Raw genomic sequence first — 17068 nt, 5'->3', positions numbered from 1 at the left:
CAGCCAAAGGTGTTAAGGGCTTGCCACCACCCAGGTTACAGGTTACTCTGGAGTGTTACAGAATACCGCAAGGGTGCTGCAGAGTACTGCTAGAGCACTACAGACAATGATTCTGCAAGGCTTTCGCAACTAGACAATGAATCCTAAGTGATCAGTTATACAATCTTACCAAACTATCTGCCGCCAAGCCCATTCATACAAAGTATCTGACCCAAGGGGGGAAAAAGAGAGGGGGTTAATGAGTGACTAAATATTTTAATTTTTCAAGTGTAAGAGATAATGTGATGCTATCATCATTGCATAATTGGTAAGAAAACTTAAGTTTCTCATTTCCTAATGGGATATAAACAAGACAGCCCAAGAGCAAAGAAAAAATATCCCATATGGTTAAGCCAAGCTAATGCAGTCATTACAGGCAAGTATGTAAGAGTGCACATCCAGTCAGCGAGTTATGCTCACAGTGATCATTTCAAGTCGGAGTTTGGCAAATCGTGACAATCTGCCCTGTATTTATTTAAACGCACCACAATTGACTCCGTTAACTTCATTTCCGCACAGTCTCCTGGTTATCTGCCCTGAGTACTTACCGGTTCATTAGGCACCCAACTAAATTAGAAAAGTTATGTTTTTCCTTCTGCTTCAAAAGCATGTGTTTTGTTTGCTTGTTTTCACATGGTCGCGAGAATGCTGGCAACATTACATCCCAAGAACCTGCAGCAATCATGCTTTCGTCCTCTACGCATTTGAATTAGGGCACCACAGACCATGTGGCACCAAGACCAGCATCCTGAGTTAAGTCCCTGAAGCATCTGATTCCTAAAATTACATGACTTTTTCCTGATGCAGATATTAGTTAATGTGCAGTTACGGGATGGCCCAGGAGCAGGCAGCGTTTCATTCTGCTTTGCATGAGTTTGCTATGGTTTGGTGCCCTCTCTCTTGATGCCACCCAGCAAGAACAACGACGGCGACCATGGCTCACTTTTTCTTACTGGGTAAGCTGGGAGGTACTACTAGTCAATTCCGGGCAAGCAATTTCTAGCCGCTCGGTCTGTTAACCTCTAAGTCATTTCTAGTCAATCTGTAAGGTATTTAAAAGTAAAAGTAAATTTAAATGTTCACATCATACACTTTGCATTTATGTCAGAAACCATATTAACACATCTCTGGCCGGGGTATCTGTTCCCTAAAGTCTGGTCCTTTCCAGTGACAGAAGGATAGCCCAGCTCTTGTGGTACTAGAGTTACAGATGTAACTAGAACTCCTTTCTAAAATCACTGTTCTAACGATTCACGGTAGCAGTGAGGATCCGGTATCAACCTCCAGAGATCAGAGTGTGTATTGCGCAGGGAAACACCTTGATGTGCAGGTCAGTGTTCAGATGTGTAGGAAATTGGGTGTTAGCGAAAGAGCAGAAAGGGTGGAATCTCAGAAGTTATGGAAAGGAGCAGTTAGTCAGATTTCTGTCCATTTTACCCAGTCTTTCAGCACCTAGTTTTAAGAGCCTGCAACAGAATAACCCCCAGAACCTCCCAGAGATAATGATTTACACTGACTATCACAGAGATAACTCTCCACGGCAGATTTCACCAGCAGACATGGACCATCTCAGTTCAGAAGACTAGTCATCCAAAGTCAAGGCACTGGCTCTCTCTCTCATTCCCTCCGCCCCCCCAATCCCAAGGTCAATTATTCTCCCTCTTCTTCATGCTGCCACCCTTTACTACAGTTCCTCGTGTGATGGTGATCCCCAAGGATAAAATTACTTTCGTTGCTACATCATAACTGTCATTTTGCTACTGTTATGAATCATCATGTAAATATCTGATGTGTTGGATATGTTTTTCTTATTACAAATTGAACATCATTCAAGCATAGTGATTAATCACAAAAGCAAGATGTAATTATATATTGTGAAATAACTACATCTAATGACAAATCAGTGAAATTTTGCCTTGAAGCATGGTGTAACATGGGTTATAATCTGCATGCCGGGCACTCGTATGTGGGCGGATCTGCCTGGAGACAGATAGAGGAGCTGTGTCTCGGTTCCTAAGACCATCTGAAATATGTGTTTTCTGATGGTCTTAGGGGACCCCTGTGAAAGAGTTATTTGACCCCCCCCAAAGGGGTCGTGGCCCACAGGTTGAGAACTGCTGCCCAAGATTCTTGTCTCCTTTCAGCTTCTGTTCCCAGGCTCCTGGGCAGCAATAGGGCCTGTATCTTCCCTTCCATTTGTCCTGGTTGTTTGGTTTGTCTAGTTTACTCTTTTATATCTTAAAAGAGAGGCTTAAAGCACCCACTGTGCTAGTATTGAATCATTAACATAACCAAGTCCACTCATTCACAAATGGGATCATAAACACAGGCAAAGAGGTTAGAATGTGTAACATGTATTTGGGGAGACTCTGTTCAATCCCTAACAGAGGCATTGCTTATTTTCAGGCCCAATAACCTTCATTCTAACATTTGTCACTTGTCACTGTCACCAAGCCACTTTATAAGTGGCACCACATTTAAGATTCCTGAGAATCCCCTCAAACAAGTATAGAGAAAACTTGAACCCAGGTGAACTGTGTCTAAACCCTGTGTTCCTGTCTTACCGTGTGATTTCCATTAGTATTCTAAAACCAGCACCATGGGGAACCAGAGGGAGGAGTGGGCCTTGTGTTCTCCACTTGGAAAGCAGTATGAATCCAGCCTCAACGCGCCATGATCAAAGCGCGTATAATGGAGGGAATCATGTCAAATACATGCCATCAATGGGTGGATGGCATGTGTACAGGGCTTCTGTATGTATTTACTGAGTCCCCAGAACATTTCTCCTATGTGTTACCTGCTGCAAATCTTATGCATAGAAAGGAGGGAGATTACGTTGTAGACCTGGTCATGGTAAGTATACACCAAAAGGAAATATCAAGGAAAATGGTTATCTACATCACTGAGCTAAGACATCCGCATTGCAGCTCGCAAGTGAGGTCATCAGCTCATTGTTGACATACAAAATTCAATAGTGCTGCAGTCAGTCGTCTATGAATGATAGTTTTGGCTTTTGATGAAAGTAGAATAAATGCTTATGGTACTGGAGGGAAACAGACTGAAGCAATCATAGATAGCAGTGTGTGTGTGTGTGTGTGTGTGTGTGTGTGATAACAGAATGAGAAACACTGCTTATCCATTTTCAGAAATTTTAGCATAATTCTCACTGAAAAAGGAGCAGTTGAATAAAGCATATAAGCCCTCCGATAAAAGAAGGAGGGTTTCTTGTGAATAAAGTCAGACAGTACAATGCTTCTAAAATCAGATGGAAGAATGATAGATTTCACCAAATCCGGAAGTAGGAGAGCTCACAAAGTACAAATTCTGAGGTGGATGAGCTCTTTTCTGCTATAGCTTTCTCCATGTTCACTACAGCCAGTGTCCATGTGTTACTTCACTCAGAAAACCCGGTGTGCTGGCCGTTTCCTGTTCCTTATCTTAAAGCACACATGCCTTTCCAAGAGTGGGGCTCAGATTTAATCCTCTCAGGTTTACTGAGAGCAACACCAAAGCTACGGTCTAAAATCAGATGAGTAGCACAAGCACATGTGTAGGCAAAACACTTTTAGAAGCCATGCTGAAGCGATGTAGAGAAGAATTGGTCACAATGAAGCTACTACTGCTGTATAGGTAGACTTCAGCAGATCTAACTCATCCTATTGACCAACATGGCCATTTGAAAGAAGAGAGACCTGGCCCTGCAATAGTCTGCTGATCTCAAGGGCTGGCAGGGCTCTGCTGAAACTGAGCATGGCCCTGGGCTTGCTCTCTGCTGCCACCAAAAAAAAAAAAAAGGTCCCCTCCTGTCAAAGGACCAGGGAACATCCTGTGGCAGCCATTCTCATGGCCTATAGATTAATCCCCGTTCTCCCCAGGCAGCGGGCTGAGAAGCGGAGCTCCTGGTAAATTGCTGATACCCCCACCAGAGCGCTATCTGAGGCCTGGCTTGGAAAAGCCTCTGCCACTGTCCTTAGCAGTTCTCTCTGACTCCCTGCCGGTGGCTTGTGCAGACAGCATCCTTTGACCAGGACCCAGTCAGGGAGGCAGCACCCTGACTCCAGCTGAGTCTGGGGGAAACCACAGTTGCTGTCAAGGAAGGCCATGCTGCCCTTTGAGGTGCAGTTACAGGCAAAGCCCCAGACCTGCAACAGGCCTGGGAGCCCATGGAAGTCCCCAGGTGAGAGAGTCCCTCTTCCCCTAGCCCAGCATGACCGGAAATACCAAGCTAAAATTTAAAATATAGTCAAAGAGATTTCCAGTCATTTTTCTATGTACTGAATATAAAGGAGATAGAAAATAAAATCATCAGGCAATTACACTGAAACCTATAAAGATTATTTTTTTCTGCAGTACAAGGCAATCTGTAAATTAAAGCCAAATGTCATCAAGCGATTGAAACAATTATTATAAAAGTATTGCCTCAAGAAATTTTTAAGGTCCACATTTCTCCTTATATCCAGTATGAACCCTTTAGTATTTTCAAACTAAAATAGGAGCTATACATGCATGCATGCATTCTACATACAAAGGGGCCTCTGGTGGAACAAGGGTTAAAGCTTGGCTAACCAAAGGTTCAAACTCATCAGCTACTCTGTAGGTGAAAATTGTGACAGTCTGCTTCCATGAGGATTTTCAAGGGTGGGAAAAAGCTGCAGTCTGTCTTACAGGGTCACTATGAGTTGGAATCAGCCAGGTTTGGTTTTGGAGGCTTATATACACAGGTAGACAGGTTCTCCACTATTGTTGATCTTACCAAATGTAAGATTTAACATCTTATACACAATATAAAACATGAAGATTCAAAACACACTGAATTGATATATATGTCATATGACCAAATTTTAATAAGTACATTACATAGAATATAGATGGATGAGTGGAAAGATAGAGTAACTTTTTTAAAGTCCTGAAAATTTGAAAATTACCCACCTGAATTTCAAATCCAAATGTTCCATTATCCTGCTTTTCCACAATGATTAGCTTTCTGTAATAATAATAAAAAATATATATGATGATCAAAACCTATTTGGTAGATTTTATCATTAAAGACAACTGTCATCATTTAAAATAATGGCTATATATCTAAGTTGTATTCACAGTTTGGAGATTTCTCACCCCTTCTCCCTCTCCTTCTCCTTCTCCTGCCCCTCCCCTGTGTGTTGCTGTGTCTTCAATAGTCTGAAGAACAGTGTGCCTAAATCTCTTGGTGTGAGAAAATACAAAGTTACCTTTGAGGCCAGGAAAAGTCACCTAACGAACTGGATCTGGTCAAGGCAAGCTGAAAAATACAAAAAGCACAGTGATCAAAAACTCCTTAATATAGATCTATAAAATATGCAAGCCACAAAGGACTTGGTTCTCTATCACCTTTTCTGAATGCCGGAGTCTAAGAAAATGTTATATAAATGCCACAATTCTCCTTCTCTAGAACCCTGGTGTAATCTTGCATGTTGGGCTGCAATGTACATGGCCAGCAGTTCAAAACTACCAGCAACTCCAAGGGAGAAAGACTGGGCTTTCTACTCCCATAAACAGTTAGTGTCTGGAAGGGTCGGCATTCACTGGATGGCAGTGAATGCGTTTAGTAACATCAAGAGAGGAACCCTGGTGGCTGCCACGTGCGATTCCTTAGACTGCTAACTACAAGTTCGGAAGTTTGAAACCATCAGCTGCTCCTGGGAGAAAGATGAGGCTTTTTGCTCCTCATCAAGAGGGACAGTCTGAGAAACTCACAAGAGCAGTTCTACCCTGGCCTGTAAGGTTCCCGTGAGTCAGAATTGACTTGAGGTTGGGAAGTTTGGATTTTTGGTTTAGTTTTAGCAATATCAACAAAGTCTGGACCCACTGCCATTGACTCAATTTCAGGCTGTAGCAACCCTATAGAGGCTTTCTGAGGCTGCGAATCTTTACAGGAGCAGATAGTGAGTGGCAGTCAAACGCCCACCACCAGGGCTCCCTAGGTTGGGCATACAGGATGCCTGTTACTAGCCTCGACGTTGGCACTTCTGCCCACCAAAAGGTATCTCTAAAGAACTGCCGATGGATCTGTTTCCAAAAATTTAACAGCCTGGAAAACCCCGTGAAGTAGTTACACTCTGTGCACAGTTATGGCAATGGAGGACTGGGAAAGGGACTCCTGGCAATCCCTCTTAGGAAAGGAAAAGCGGGTCCAATAAAAATAATGCCCCATGACAAGAGTTACTGCCATGTGACAAAAGTTACCCCAATGCTCCCCCAAAGAGCGTCATACTTGAACTGTATTTAAAATAACTTCATAAGGAGGAGGTCCCTAGTGGTGCAGTGGTTAACGCACTCGGCTGCTAACCAGGAGATCACAGTTTTGATTCAGCAGCTTCCCTGGGACTGAGGCAGTAGGCTGCTGTCATGAGGCGTGACAGCCTTAGGAGCACTTTGGGGCAGTTCCACTCTGTCCTAAAGGGTGACCCTGGGTCACAGTGGACTCCATGGCTTTGTGTTTTGTGCTTTGGATCTGAAAGATTAATGAGAACATTGCAGTGCCATTGGACACCGAAGAAGAGTAACACCCAAAGTACAGCAGGTAACCCGTATGTTTGATAGCTCCTAACAGGGTTGGCACGATGGTTGTATTTATGTAGCTGTTTCATATGAGCTACTATTCTAAGCAGGATCAAATCATCTCTAGAGGACCAACACTTACACAGAGACACAGGCCGAGGGAACCAGAGCCTCAAGACCTCGATTCTGTTTCTGCTCTAATTTGGCAACAGTTTGCGTTTAATGGAAACCACAGACTTATTAAACGGTATAGATTGTTTATTAATACCACCTTCCTTCCTGTGCAGGTTTAGGGAAAAGAGCACTTAAAGCAAACTTCCAAAATACATTCCACTGTTATAAAAGAACTGTCAACAAAAAGTGGCACATCAAGAGATTGCAGTTGGGTTTTGCTTGTTTTGAGTTTGTTTGTCTAGGAATTAATGAATATTCATCCTCCCTTCCTCTAGTGCTGGTACCAGGGCCCATACATAAGCTAATGCTCCTCACTGTTCACTGTCGAGCTCACGTGGTTATATTACATCGATGAGTACGCGAAGCACAGTAGAGCAGTGCCGTCCAACCCACCGCACTGTCGTCTCATCCACTCTGACTCTGACCAAGTCTGTAAGACAGAAAGGGGACTGACAGCCCCACGGGGGCTCTGAGGCTGACTGTCACGGCTTACTCCCAAGGAGCAGCCGATGGATTCAAAGCGCTGACCTTTGGCTTTCGTTGACCCTTTGTGCAACCAGTGCTCCCTCAGAGTCAGCCTGCATGTATAAAACTAAAGTAACTGCAGGGTGGAAAACTGGAAGAATGGCACAGAGAAGAAATGAATGGGAATGTGACCAGTTACGAAGTGAAATGCTGATTCAGTTATTCCTTGGGAGCGAAACCAACGCCCCTTCAGGTTTGAATGAAAACTCACTACAATCAAGTCAATTCCAACTGACACTAACCCTGTAGAGGGTTTCTGAGACTGTCAGTGATTACCAAAGCACACAGTCCCACCTTTTCCCTTCAGAGCGGCTGGGGGATTTGAACCAGTGACCTTGTGGTTAGCCATCTTATGCATATCAACTCAGAATAGCTCAGCGTTCAGAATTCAACAGGCAGTTAGAGAAGTTAATGTAATGAAGAAGTGATCTCTTCCCTCTTCTATTATGCGAACAAATCCCATTCATTTCTTATGAGGTCCCATCCTTATATGACCCTGACAAATGAAATAGGAAGGGCAAAGTGTATCATGCTAAACATGGTTATTTTCCATTTATGATGGCTAACGGTGTGGTTGAGATAGCTTGATTCCTTGATTATGTACCTGATACATGTTGCTTACAGGAATGGGAACCATTCTGGTATGTCATTAGTTGCCTTTTATGGAAGTAAACAATAAATAGGATATCCCCAAACATTCTAAATCTCTTCCATACATTGCACTTACATTTTTTAACATATTTCATACTATTCACCTGCTCTATCTTCTAGCCTTAATTCAAGTGGCAAAATACTTACGTAGATCACGTCGAATTATAGACAGCAACGTGTGAAAAAAATGAGCAAACTGTACTTTGTAAAATAACTTGGGTAGGAGGGAGGTTTAGTTGGCAATAAAAGCATATAGCACATGCATTACCTGCGAGCAATATGGCATATGTGTATGGGTGTGGCTTTGCATAAGCTCAGTCTTACACATGGAGGATATAAACAAGAACATGAAAGTCCTTATGTGCATTATTGCAATATACAGTTTTCTTATTTGATAATGTATACCACTGTTACTTCTCACAGCGAAATAAGGAAGGACCCAATTGGCTTGGGGAGACGTGTACTTGTCAGCAGAAAATTCATTTCTGAGTTCTGAAAGCAGCTTCTATATATAAATGTCCCTAATATTTCTGAATTTAGCATTATGAACATGTCCAAATTACATGCAAGGACAGATATCAATCCTTTTGAAGCTGACATAAGAGCTGGGATTTGAAATAAATTATTTAGGTCTACATAAGAGGCCTGGCTGGGAAATAAAATTATAAAATTCCATCTCTTCATTCCCCTGTATCTAAGGAAAGTATATTTTATCTCTCTGAAGAAGATAAGGAGGAAAATTGTTCATGGTGTGAGTAAATGTGGAGTAGACCATGTGATTTGAAAATAATTTCCCCTCATGCCTCATAATGTTGACCTAACATGCTCCAAATGATCAGTTTTGAAATTTGGATTTAGAGTACGACAGATCCTATACCTCGCTCCTGTACATAATTATTTGTATACTTTGGGGCTCTTCCAAGCCCCTTCGATGTATTTCTGATTCTCTTAAAGGAGAGTGAGAACTTCCCTAAACGGCTTCCAAAGTCTTCAAGCTTGACAGAGCAAACTCCCCCAGAGCTCTGATTACGGGAGGCACGGTTCAAAGAGCGAGCGTGCTGGCCAGCAGCTGAGCGTGTAACCACTCAGTCACCAGGGTTCCTTTTGGGGGCTTTAAAAAAAAACTCCATTGCCAGAATGTCTGGAGTACAGTGAATGCTTAAAATCAGAGAAATAGACAAATTACCAGACAGCAAGACAAGCCAAGTACATGGGATTTGGAGATCGAACGTAAGGTGGTCTAAAGAAGTCGTACATTGTATCGGGGGAATGTGTTTCGATAAACTTCAACTTTATCCTTTGTTGCACTAAATATTCTTGGGGGGAAAAACAAGACTATTATTAAGAAAATATAAATATGCTACTTAAATCCCCAATATTTCACAAGATGTAAAGCTAGAGAGAAAACTAAACAACCAAAAAAATCCTAATTCAAAAATAACAAGAAGCATAAAGAATGAAGGAGTACTATATATGAAACTCAGGGTATGGAAAGCAATAGAGAGAGTAACTAGATACAGGGTTTCCTAAGAGTCCTGGTGGTGTAGCGGTTATGCCTTGGATTGTTAACCGCACGGTCAGAAGTTTGAAATCATCAGTGTCTCCGAGGGAGAAAGATGAGCTTTCTACTCCTATAAAGAGTTATAGTCTTAGAAAGTACAGCAACAGTTCTATCCTGCCCCACAATGAGTTCAGAGTTCAGGATCATGGCATGGGAGGTTAACAGAAAATGAAGAGCTAACAACACAACATACAAAGAAGAACAAATGTCTTAAAATTGATAGTAAGGATAACCTCACAAGTCTTTTCAATATGACTGAACTGTTGAAATATATGATATTTGAATTATATGTCAATAAAACTGTTTAAAAAGAATAAAGGAGCAATAGAACAGTGAGATAGCAACGCCTTTATATGTAATTGCTAAATAAATGAATCATGGCAAGAATTAATCAATTGTTAAAACTTCAAGGTATCATTTAGCAATTTTCAATGTCCTTTTGCTAGTCAAATAATCATTGAAAGATTTCCACTGGTCTAGCTGCATGCTGCTCTCTAAACCAAAAGTCATTCTGGACAGGCTCAGATATAAAATATTTTCAGTCTACAAGATAGAGCCCTAAATATCTATAGAAAGGCAATTTCTCTCATCTCGCTTATCTAGTTAATTCAGTAGCTGAAAGTATTTGTGAAGCACGCATAATATGCCTAGCATTTTCTATCCCTGTGAACTAACTGATTTGGTTTATCTGAAATACGCATACACACACAAAATAAGACAAAGGCAAATTTTAAAATTACTTTCCACTCTGGATTCCACGATGGGCCTATCTTGAGAATCTAGCCTTAACTTAAAAATAATTTAAATAAATTAAGTGCCATGAAATTCTCCATCACTTGGTGTGTCTTGACCTAAAACCAACTTGCTTTTGATATGGCCTGTCAGCAGGGACAGATTACCCACTAAGCAAGGTAAATTCATGTTTAGAGCATCAATGACACAGCACTTGCCCAAGGCAAAGACCCACAGATGCCATGACAACCAATCACAAGAAAAGAGAGCATCTCAGAGAAAGGGAACTGGCAAGGCACTAAATTAGTGGTTCTCCACCTTCCTAATGCCGTGACCCTTTAATCCAGTTCCTCATGTTGTGGTGACCCCAACCATATAATTCTTTTCTTTCTTTTTTTAAAAAATAATATTATTGGGGGCTCATACAACTCTTATCACAATCCATACTTACATCCATTGTGTCAAGCACATTCGTACATTTGTTGCCATCACATAAAATTATTTTCATTGCTACTTCATAACTATAATTTTGCTACTGTTATGTATCATGCAACCCCTGTGGAAGGGTCCTTCGGTGGCGACTGGTTCAGAACCACTGCACTGAAGGAAATGATACCAGCTCCAGTGCATGAGAAAGTGCTAGCTGATGACCAGGTTCACACAGGTCACCAGGGCGCCCACGAGCAAGCTAGTTTAAGCTGTGAGGCCTCTACCATGTCAGCGTCTTCATTGAGTGCTGAACAACAATGAATGCGTTTCTAAATTTGACACCCAAGAAAGCAACAATAGACATGTCAGAACATTCATTTCTATTTTATCAGAATATCCATGTATCTCTGCATATGGAAATTAAAAAATTCCTTACAGAGAGAAATGAATATTTAGATAATGGAAATTATGTAATGATATTTTAAATTCTACTTCCCTTCGCACGGAGCTCTTTTAAGATATTGATTGGTATTGTTTAAAAAGAAGCTGAATTGTGGATAATTTGGGCAAACCCCTACAGGAAGAGGCTTCAAAACATTCCTGGAAAAATAGAAAATGAAAACGTTCCAAAGACTTTTCGACATAGCCTCATGTAGGAGGGTAAGTCAAAGGGTTGACTATAAAACCATGGAAACTTTTATTAAACAAAATTATCTAAACGTACAATTGTTATTTGTTTGTCTATAGCTAGATCGATGGGTCTTCATCATATATGCCGATATACTTCTGGAAGTCGTATTTTATTTCTCTAACCTTGCCCCCAATACTTTGTACTTTGTGTACGTGGCCAGGAAAGATCAGTAGAAGGACATCATACTTGGTAAAGCCATGGAGCAGCTGAAAAGAGGAAGTTCTTTGACAAGCTGGATTGACACAGTGCCTGCATGTGCGAATGGCCTGGGACCAGGGGGGTGCTTTGCTCTTTTGTATATCAGGTTACTATGAGTCAGAACTCAGTGGATGGAACCACGACCACTACTCCCCACTTCTATGTCAAAACGAGCAGCCTTCGGAGACCAACACTGTGTTTCTTTCCGTGTCCTTTGAGTTTGGGAAACCAATAGAAATCTGAGGAGCAAGACCAAGACTGTGGTGTAGGTGGCAAGGTCTCCCAGTGTAGTTCTCCCAGGCCAGCCCTAGAACAAGCAGGTTCTTGGTCCTGATAGAAGAAAACTCTGCAGTGCCATTTCCATGGCCTTTCACTCACCAGTGAGACTCCCCTTAAAGCTCACCTATCCCATTGGAACTCATGGTTCAGCAGGGTGTGTGCCCCCAACTTACCAGTGTTTAGGACTGCCCTGTTTCTTAATCAGGCTGTCTGCTAGAATCAGGTGATGTGGAAAGAAATGTTTGCAGAGTTCAACCTTGCTTAACACCCCTTTGCCCCCATATATACACACACACACAACGGCCTGCTAAATGAAATGGATGATATGTAAATACTCATCCATGAGCTTACACTTGAAAATAAAAGTTTTTCCTACTGCCTGTCCCAAGGGGCCGTCGCCCTCATGCCCTGTTCTGGGAGCTCACTGGGGGAGGCCTGTGCTTCCCAGGGGCAGGCAGAACCTTCCTCGGGCCCAAGCCCTGGCACACACATCATGAGCGAGGAGCTGGGGTGCCGTGCTCAGCATATGCTGGCAACAGCTGTCTTTTATTGCACATTATCTAATATGAGAAATCCAAGCTTAGCAATTTGGCAGGCCTGCAAACCACACATTCAATTCTGACTGCTGGATAGACAAAGCTCCTTAACTCCTTACTTACCCCCCCCCCCCCCCTGTCAGATGTCTGTGGGGCATGCCTGGGATCTTTCTGTTTGGAATCAAATGACTTCAAATATCGGGAATCCGAATTCACAATGCCATAGCTGCTGCTGGGCGACACGACTCCCAAGGCCCACGTTTACTGAGAAATCAAGAGCAGACGTTTCAGCGGTACGTTTTCAAGATAACAGGCGTCTGCAGTTCAGCCAAATGGGGAGCGTGGCCTCCAAGGAGCTCAAAGTTCCTGCTCGTAGTTACATCTGCGGCTAAGAAACAGATGGCTGTGTCCCCGTCTGCACTCGGCGTGGTCGTTTATTGTCTGAAAGTGGGGAGGGCGCAGAGGGGTGAAGATGTTGCTCACACACCGAGTTTCCTTGTTGTTCCTTCCAAACTCTCATGTCAACATGTGACGGAGTTGGGCTCCGTCTCCAAGGAGCCCGGGGTGTGGCGGGTGTGCCTGCTGACCCGGTCAGCCGTCCAAACCCCCAGCTGCTTCATGAGAGAAAGACGGTGCTAACTTGCTAACTAGCCAACCAAGGATTGACAGCCACCCAATGCTACCGAGCGTTTCCGCTCTGCCCTAAGGGCCTGCTATGATGACCACGAACTTGGTTTGATTTTTTGCTCCCTTTCCAGTTTCCTGCCTCGGTCCCCAACGCTGCCAGGACGGCTACTTTTCCCCCACTGTTATGTCAAGTGAATGAGGGCTGCGGGGCTCACGGGCGAAACAGAGTAAGAGCGCCGCCTTCCATTTCTGAACTTTGAAGAGTTGAGAGGGAGTTGTAGCCCCCGGGCAGTTCTGGTTCTGGGCTCACGAAGCTCTGGTTCAAGAAGCAGGTAGGTGTTGGCTATGGACTCTAAACCCATCACAGTATGGAGGAAAGAAGGCTTTCTGACCCCTTCGTTATGAAAGGAGCACAGGCTTCCAGCTAAAAGGGTTCATTTGAAATTCAGGTAGCTAGGAACGTTTGGGAGTGACGGGTGGAGGAGTGTGTTACGGGGAATAAGGGGCAGATCCGTTTCTCAGGGTCAGGTGTTAGAAAGCCGCACGTTGACGTGGACGAGCTCTTCCAGAAGGTGTGTCTTTAGCAACCATTTGACCAATGTCAAGAGGAACAAGCAGGTCAGCACAGGCTGTGTGCGGCACCACGAAGGCACCATCTGGTCGCCGAGCCTCGGTGTTCTCGACGGCATTCTCTTAGAGCTGCCTCCCCAGCGCTGCGGACCCGGTGGGGAAAGCACCATCGCCACGTCGTGTCCATTTCCACATTTATAAAAATGATCTTAAATTATCCCTTCTCTTCCCTGCAGCATTTTTCATCACAGGGAATAGAAACTCTGTTCCAAAGTTAAAGCCATGCCAGGGCGGGGGCGGGGGTGGGGGGTTGGGTGGGTCTGAAGTACGCACGCCCAAATCTGCTTTTACAGAAGTCTGAGCATAAACACTCAACGGATTCCGCAGGCTAATCTGAGGCGGCAGGGTAACGAAACACAGCAGAAACCACAGCCAACAATAACGAGAAGTGCAGACACTGACGTCAACCCCAAGAGTGTTGAAAAGAACAGTGCACAGAGAAACACCTGCTCAATGGATGACTTCTCAGGGGGGTTGGCAGGCTGAGCCGCATCCACAGGGATTGCACCCTAAACACCGGTTCAAGGAAACGAGCATCGTGTGGGAACGTCTCACATGTTGGGATACATTTACATGAGGTTCCATTGATGATAACTGTGCAGAATCAGCAGTATCATGTTCAAGAGGTTCTGTCTTGCCTCTATGTTTAAGCACTTGTGGTGGCACAGAGGGTTTCGAATTGGGCTGCCCACCCCAAGATCAGCAATTCAAATCCACCCACTGCTCAGTGCAAGAAAGAAGAGGCTTCACACTTCCAAAAAGAGGTACAGTTTTGGAAATTCAAACACGCAGGGGCAGTTCTACCCAGTCCTATAGGGTAGCTGTGTGTTAGAATCAATTCTATGGCAGTGAGTTTTTTGAATCCCACTTCATCCACCACAGGTCAAGGTTACGGTGAACAACACATCACAACAGTGGAAGTTAAATACATAAAACTACGGGTCATGGCTTAGTCAAGTTGACAGTATGTATATGTATGTGTGTGTATTTGTTTATGTCTAACTCCCTCTCAGGAACATCCTCCAAAACACAGCCTCACGTACCCATTGCCTTTTCTAGTTCATGCTATCCTGACTCAAGTCACATATATGAGGCCTCTTATGTTCATCACCTTTCTTACCCAAGATCTTTGGACTCTTCTCCATGCTGCTGTCTCTGATTTCCCCCAATGACTGAACAGTGCGTGCACCCTTCCCATTAGTCTCCTCCCACTTACTGATATGACACATTGCTAAAATGAGGTTTCTAAATTTCCCCTTTGCTTCAAAACATTTTGTGACTGGCAGGGTTGGCTGAAAAATGACTACATGCTCAGAGCAAGCATGTTGGAAAGCAGTCTAATATGAGGTCTCCCCTCAGCCTCCCAAAGACGCTTACCAGATTCTCTTAACCCACTTTAAGTCCCCAGGAGGTGTGCCTCAGCATTAGTTTTCCTCAGGTTTTAGAATGCCCTTCAGTATTTGGAATACCTGTTTTTCAAGGTTGCATTCAAAGACATGTGCTTAGAGTATTCACTTTGTCTCACTGAGTGCAGCACCTGCTGGTTCTAACTGTGATCTCCGGACCCCAGGAAAGAAGGAAAGGGGATGATGCTCTTTTCAGCCTCAGCATCAAAATGAGTGGAAAGTCCCAACTCTTACTCAATTATTACTATCCTTAGCAGTAAAACTTCTGCGAAAGAATGACATGATAGCCTTACCACGTGAACTGCATCTCATCTGCTAGCTTAGAAATAGAAAGAAAGAAAACCCAATGGTTCTAGGTCTAAAAGTGAAATTTAAAAATTAGATATTTTCCACCATCGGTTTATTTTCAGACAGGTTGTAAGTTTATAGAAATACTCATCATTACATTATCACACAATGATCATCCTTATAATTATATGACTATAATTAACATCATGAAAGTGCTGTAGATTTTGAAGGAGTGATTATCCAAACCACAGTGTGTTATGTCCTACTGTTAAAAACAGCATAGAATCAAATTAACACACATAACCACAACATTACAACTCCCTGGTCCTGAAATTAGAACACTTCAGATGTACACGTGATATATATGTAAAATATACATCCTTTAAAACAATTCTAAATACTTTCAGTATAACTGCTTTGTCTAACTTTAGATATGTGTTCAGGGCATCGTAGCAAGTTATGTAACCAAAATTTGAAAAGATGTTATTGTTTCAAAAATATTTTTATTACACATTGTAATTTGGGAAACAATCTCAAAATAAGATGAACATGTATGTTTTCGGATGACTTTTCATCATTCGGGTAATACACAGCAGGGAAAGTAACAAAATCTAGCCTTTATTGTGCCCAGGGGACATGTCCGTCACTACAGAGACCCCAAAGGGCAATTCTATTCTCCTCCTTTTAGGGAAAAAAAAGAAAATTGATTTGTAACAGTGTTCACTTGACACAGATTAGTGACTAGTTCAAGGTTCCCCACTGGTAAGTAGCCAAACCCATTGTCAGTGTAGAGCCCACGATGCCGTAGTCCCTCTAGCTCGTGAGAAAAGTCCCGATTGCTCATCGCATGAGATCCACGGCAGCATTCCAGACTTAAAAATCACTGCCTTAGCCAGGGAAACTTTTCCTCCAGAAAAATATTCTCATTTGATTATGCACTGAAATGACTAACTATCAGGGACTGGAAGTGAGGATCAGATGAAAACTGGCAATGGAAATTATACAGGGGTGGGAGTGGAAGGGTGACTATTTTCTATCAGCTATGTCTATATTGAAGATAATTAAGCACTTTCAAGTTGAATGTGCTCAGTGATTTTCATTTGACCCAGATATCTCTTTAAGAGACCCAATCTACTTATAAGTTTTTCTTTTAAAACTAATTTTAAAAATAAATAAATATGGTCTCAACTCTGTGGACTGGCATATCATTTCTCTGAGGACCTCCCTCCCTTTTCTTAGTTGCTAATTTTAAAGCCTCTAAAGTAAAAATTTTAATATGAAGCCAGACAAACAGCACTCTGCTCTCAAGAGAACATGGCCCTCCAGGGGTACCAAACAGCCCTTGTACCTGCTTTCGTCCGCGGGGCAGAGTGGCCACAGTGTCTGCCAGCATCTGGATCCTTCGGTTGTCATCCATCTGGAGACTGCCTGTCAGTGTGGAGTAAGAGCGATACGTTGGACGAGTGCTGCAGTCCACCACATTGCCATTGCTGCTCTGTTGCAGGAGGTTTTGTAACGACATTGTGCATAAAGCTTACTCCAGCTGGCACATGGCTGAGTGACCTTGCAGGGCAGGGGAAGCTAAAAGTATAACCCTCTGAGAACTAATCAAAAGTAGCAAAGCTGAGAGCCCATGTGACTTCTGTGGTTTGAGGTACTTGTTACACAAACCCTATCTTGCAGTTCACTCCCATTTCTCAAGGCTTTTTTAAAAATTTAAGTCCCAAAGATATTCTAAAATTGGTCTTTTATCATTTTAAAAAAA

At 42.9% G+C, this 17068-nt stretch overlaps 1 protein-coding gene across 1 annotated transcript in view; it reads right to left on the bottom strand.

The window, feature by feature from the left end:
* Nucleotides 1–16825, bottom strand: part of CYTIP (cytohesin 1 interacting protein) — a 37580-nt gene extending 20755 nt beyond the window's left edge. Inside the window, exons 1-3 of the mRNA XM_075530276.1 lie at nucleotides 16652–16825; nucleotides 5268–5317; nucleotides 4969–5023 (exon numbers count right to left, since the gene is read on the bottom strand). Coding sequence (XP_075386391.1) covers nucleotides 4969–5023; nucleotides 5268–5317; nucleotides 16652–16825 — 279 coding nt within the window. The remainder of the gene's footprint in view (nucleotides 1–4968; nucleotides 5024–5267; nucleotides 5318–16651) is intronic.
* Between the last annotated feature and the right edge of the window lie 243 nt (nucleotides 16826–17068).

This window comes from Tenrec ecaudatus, chromosome 13, assembly GCF_050624435.1.
Source record: "Tenrec ecaudatus isolate mTenEca1 chromosome 13, mTenEca1.hap1, whole genome shotgun sequence".
Taxonomy (NCBI): domain Eukaryota; kingdom Metazoa; phylum Chordata; class Mammalia; order Afrosoricida; family Tenrecidae; genus Tenrec; species Tenrec ecaudatus.
The sequence above is the reverse complement of the archived record's forward strand: the minus strand, read 5'-3'. Positions and strand labels throughout refer to the sequence as shown.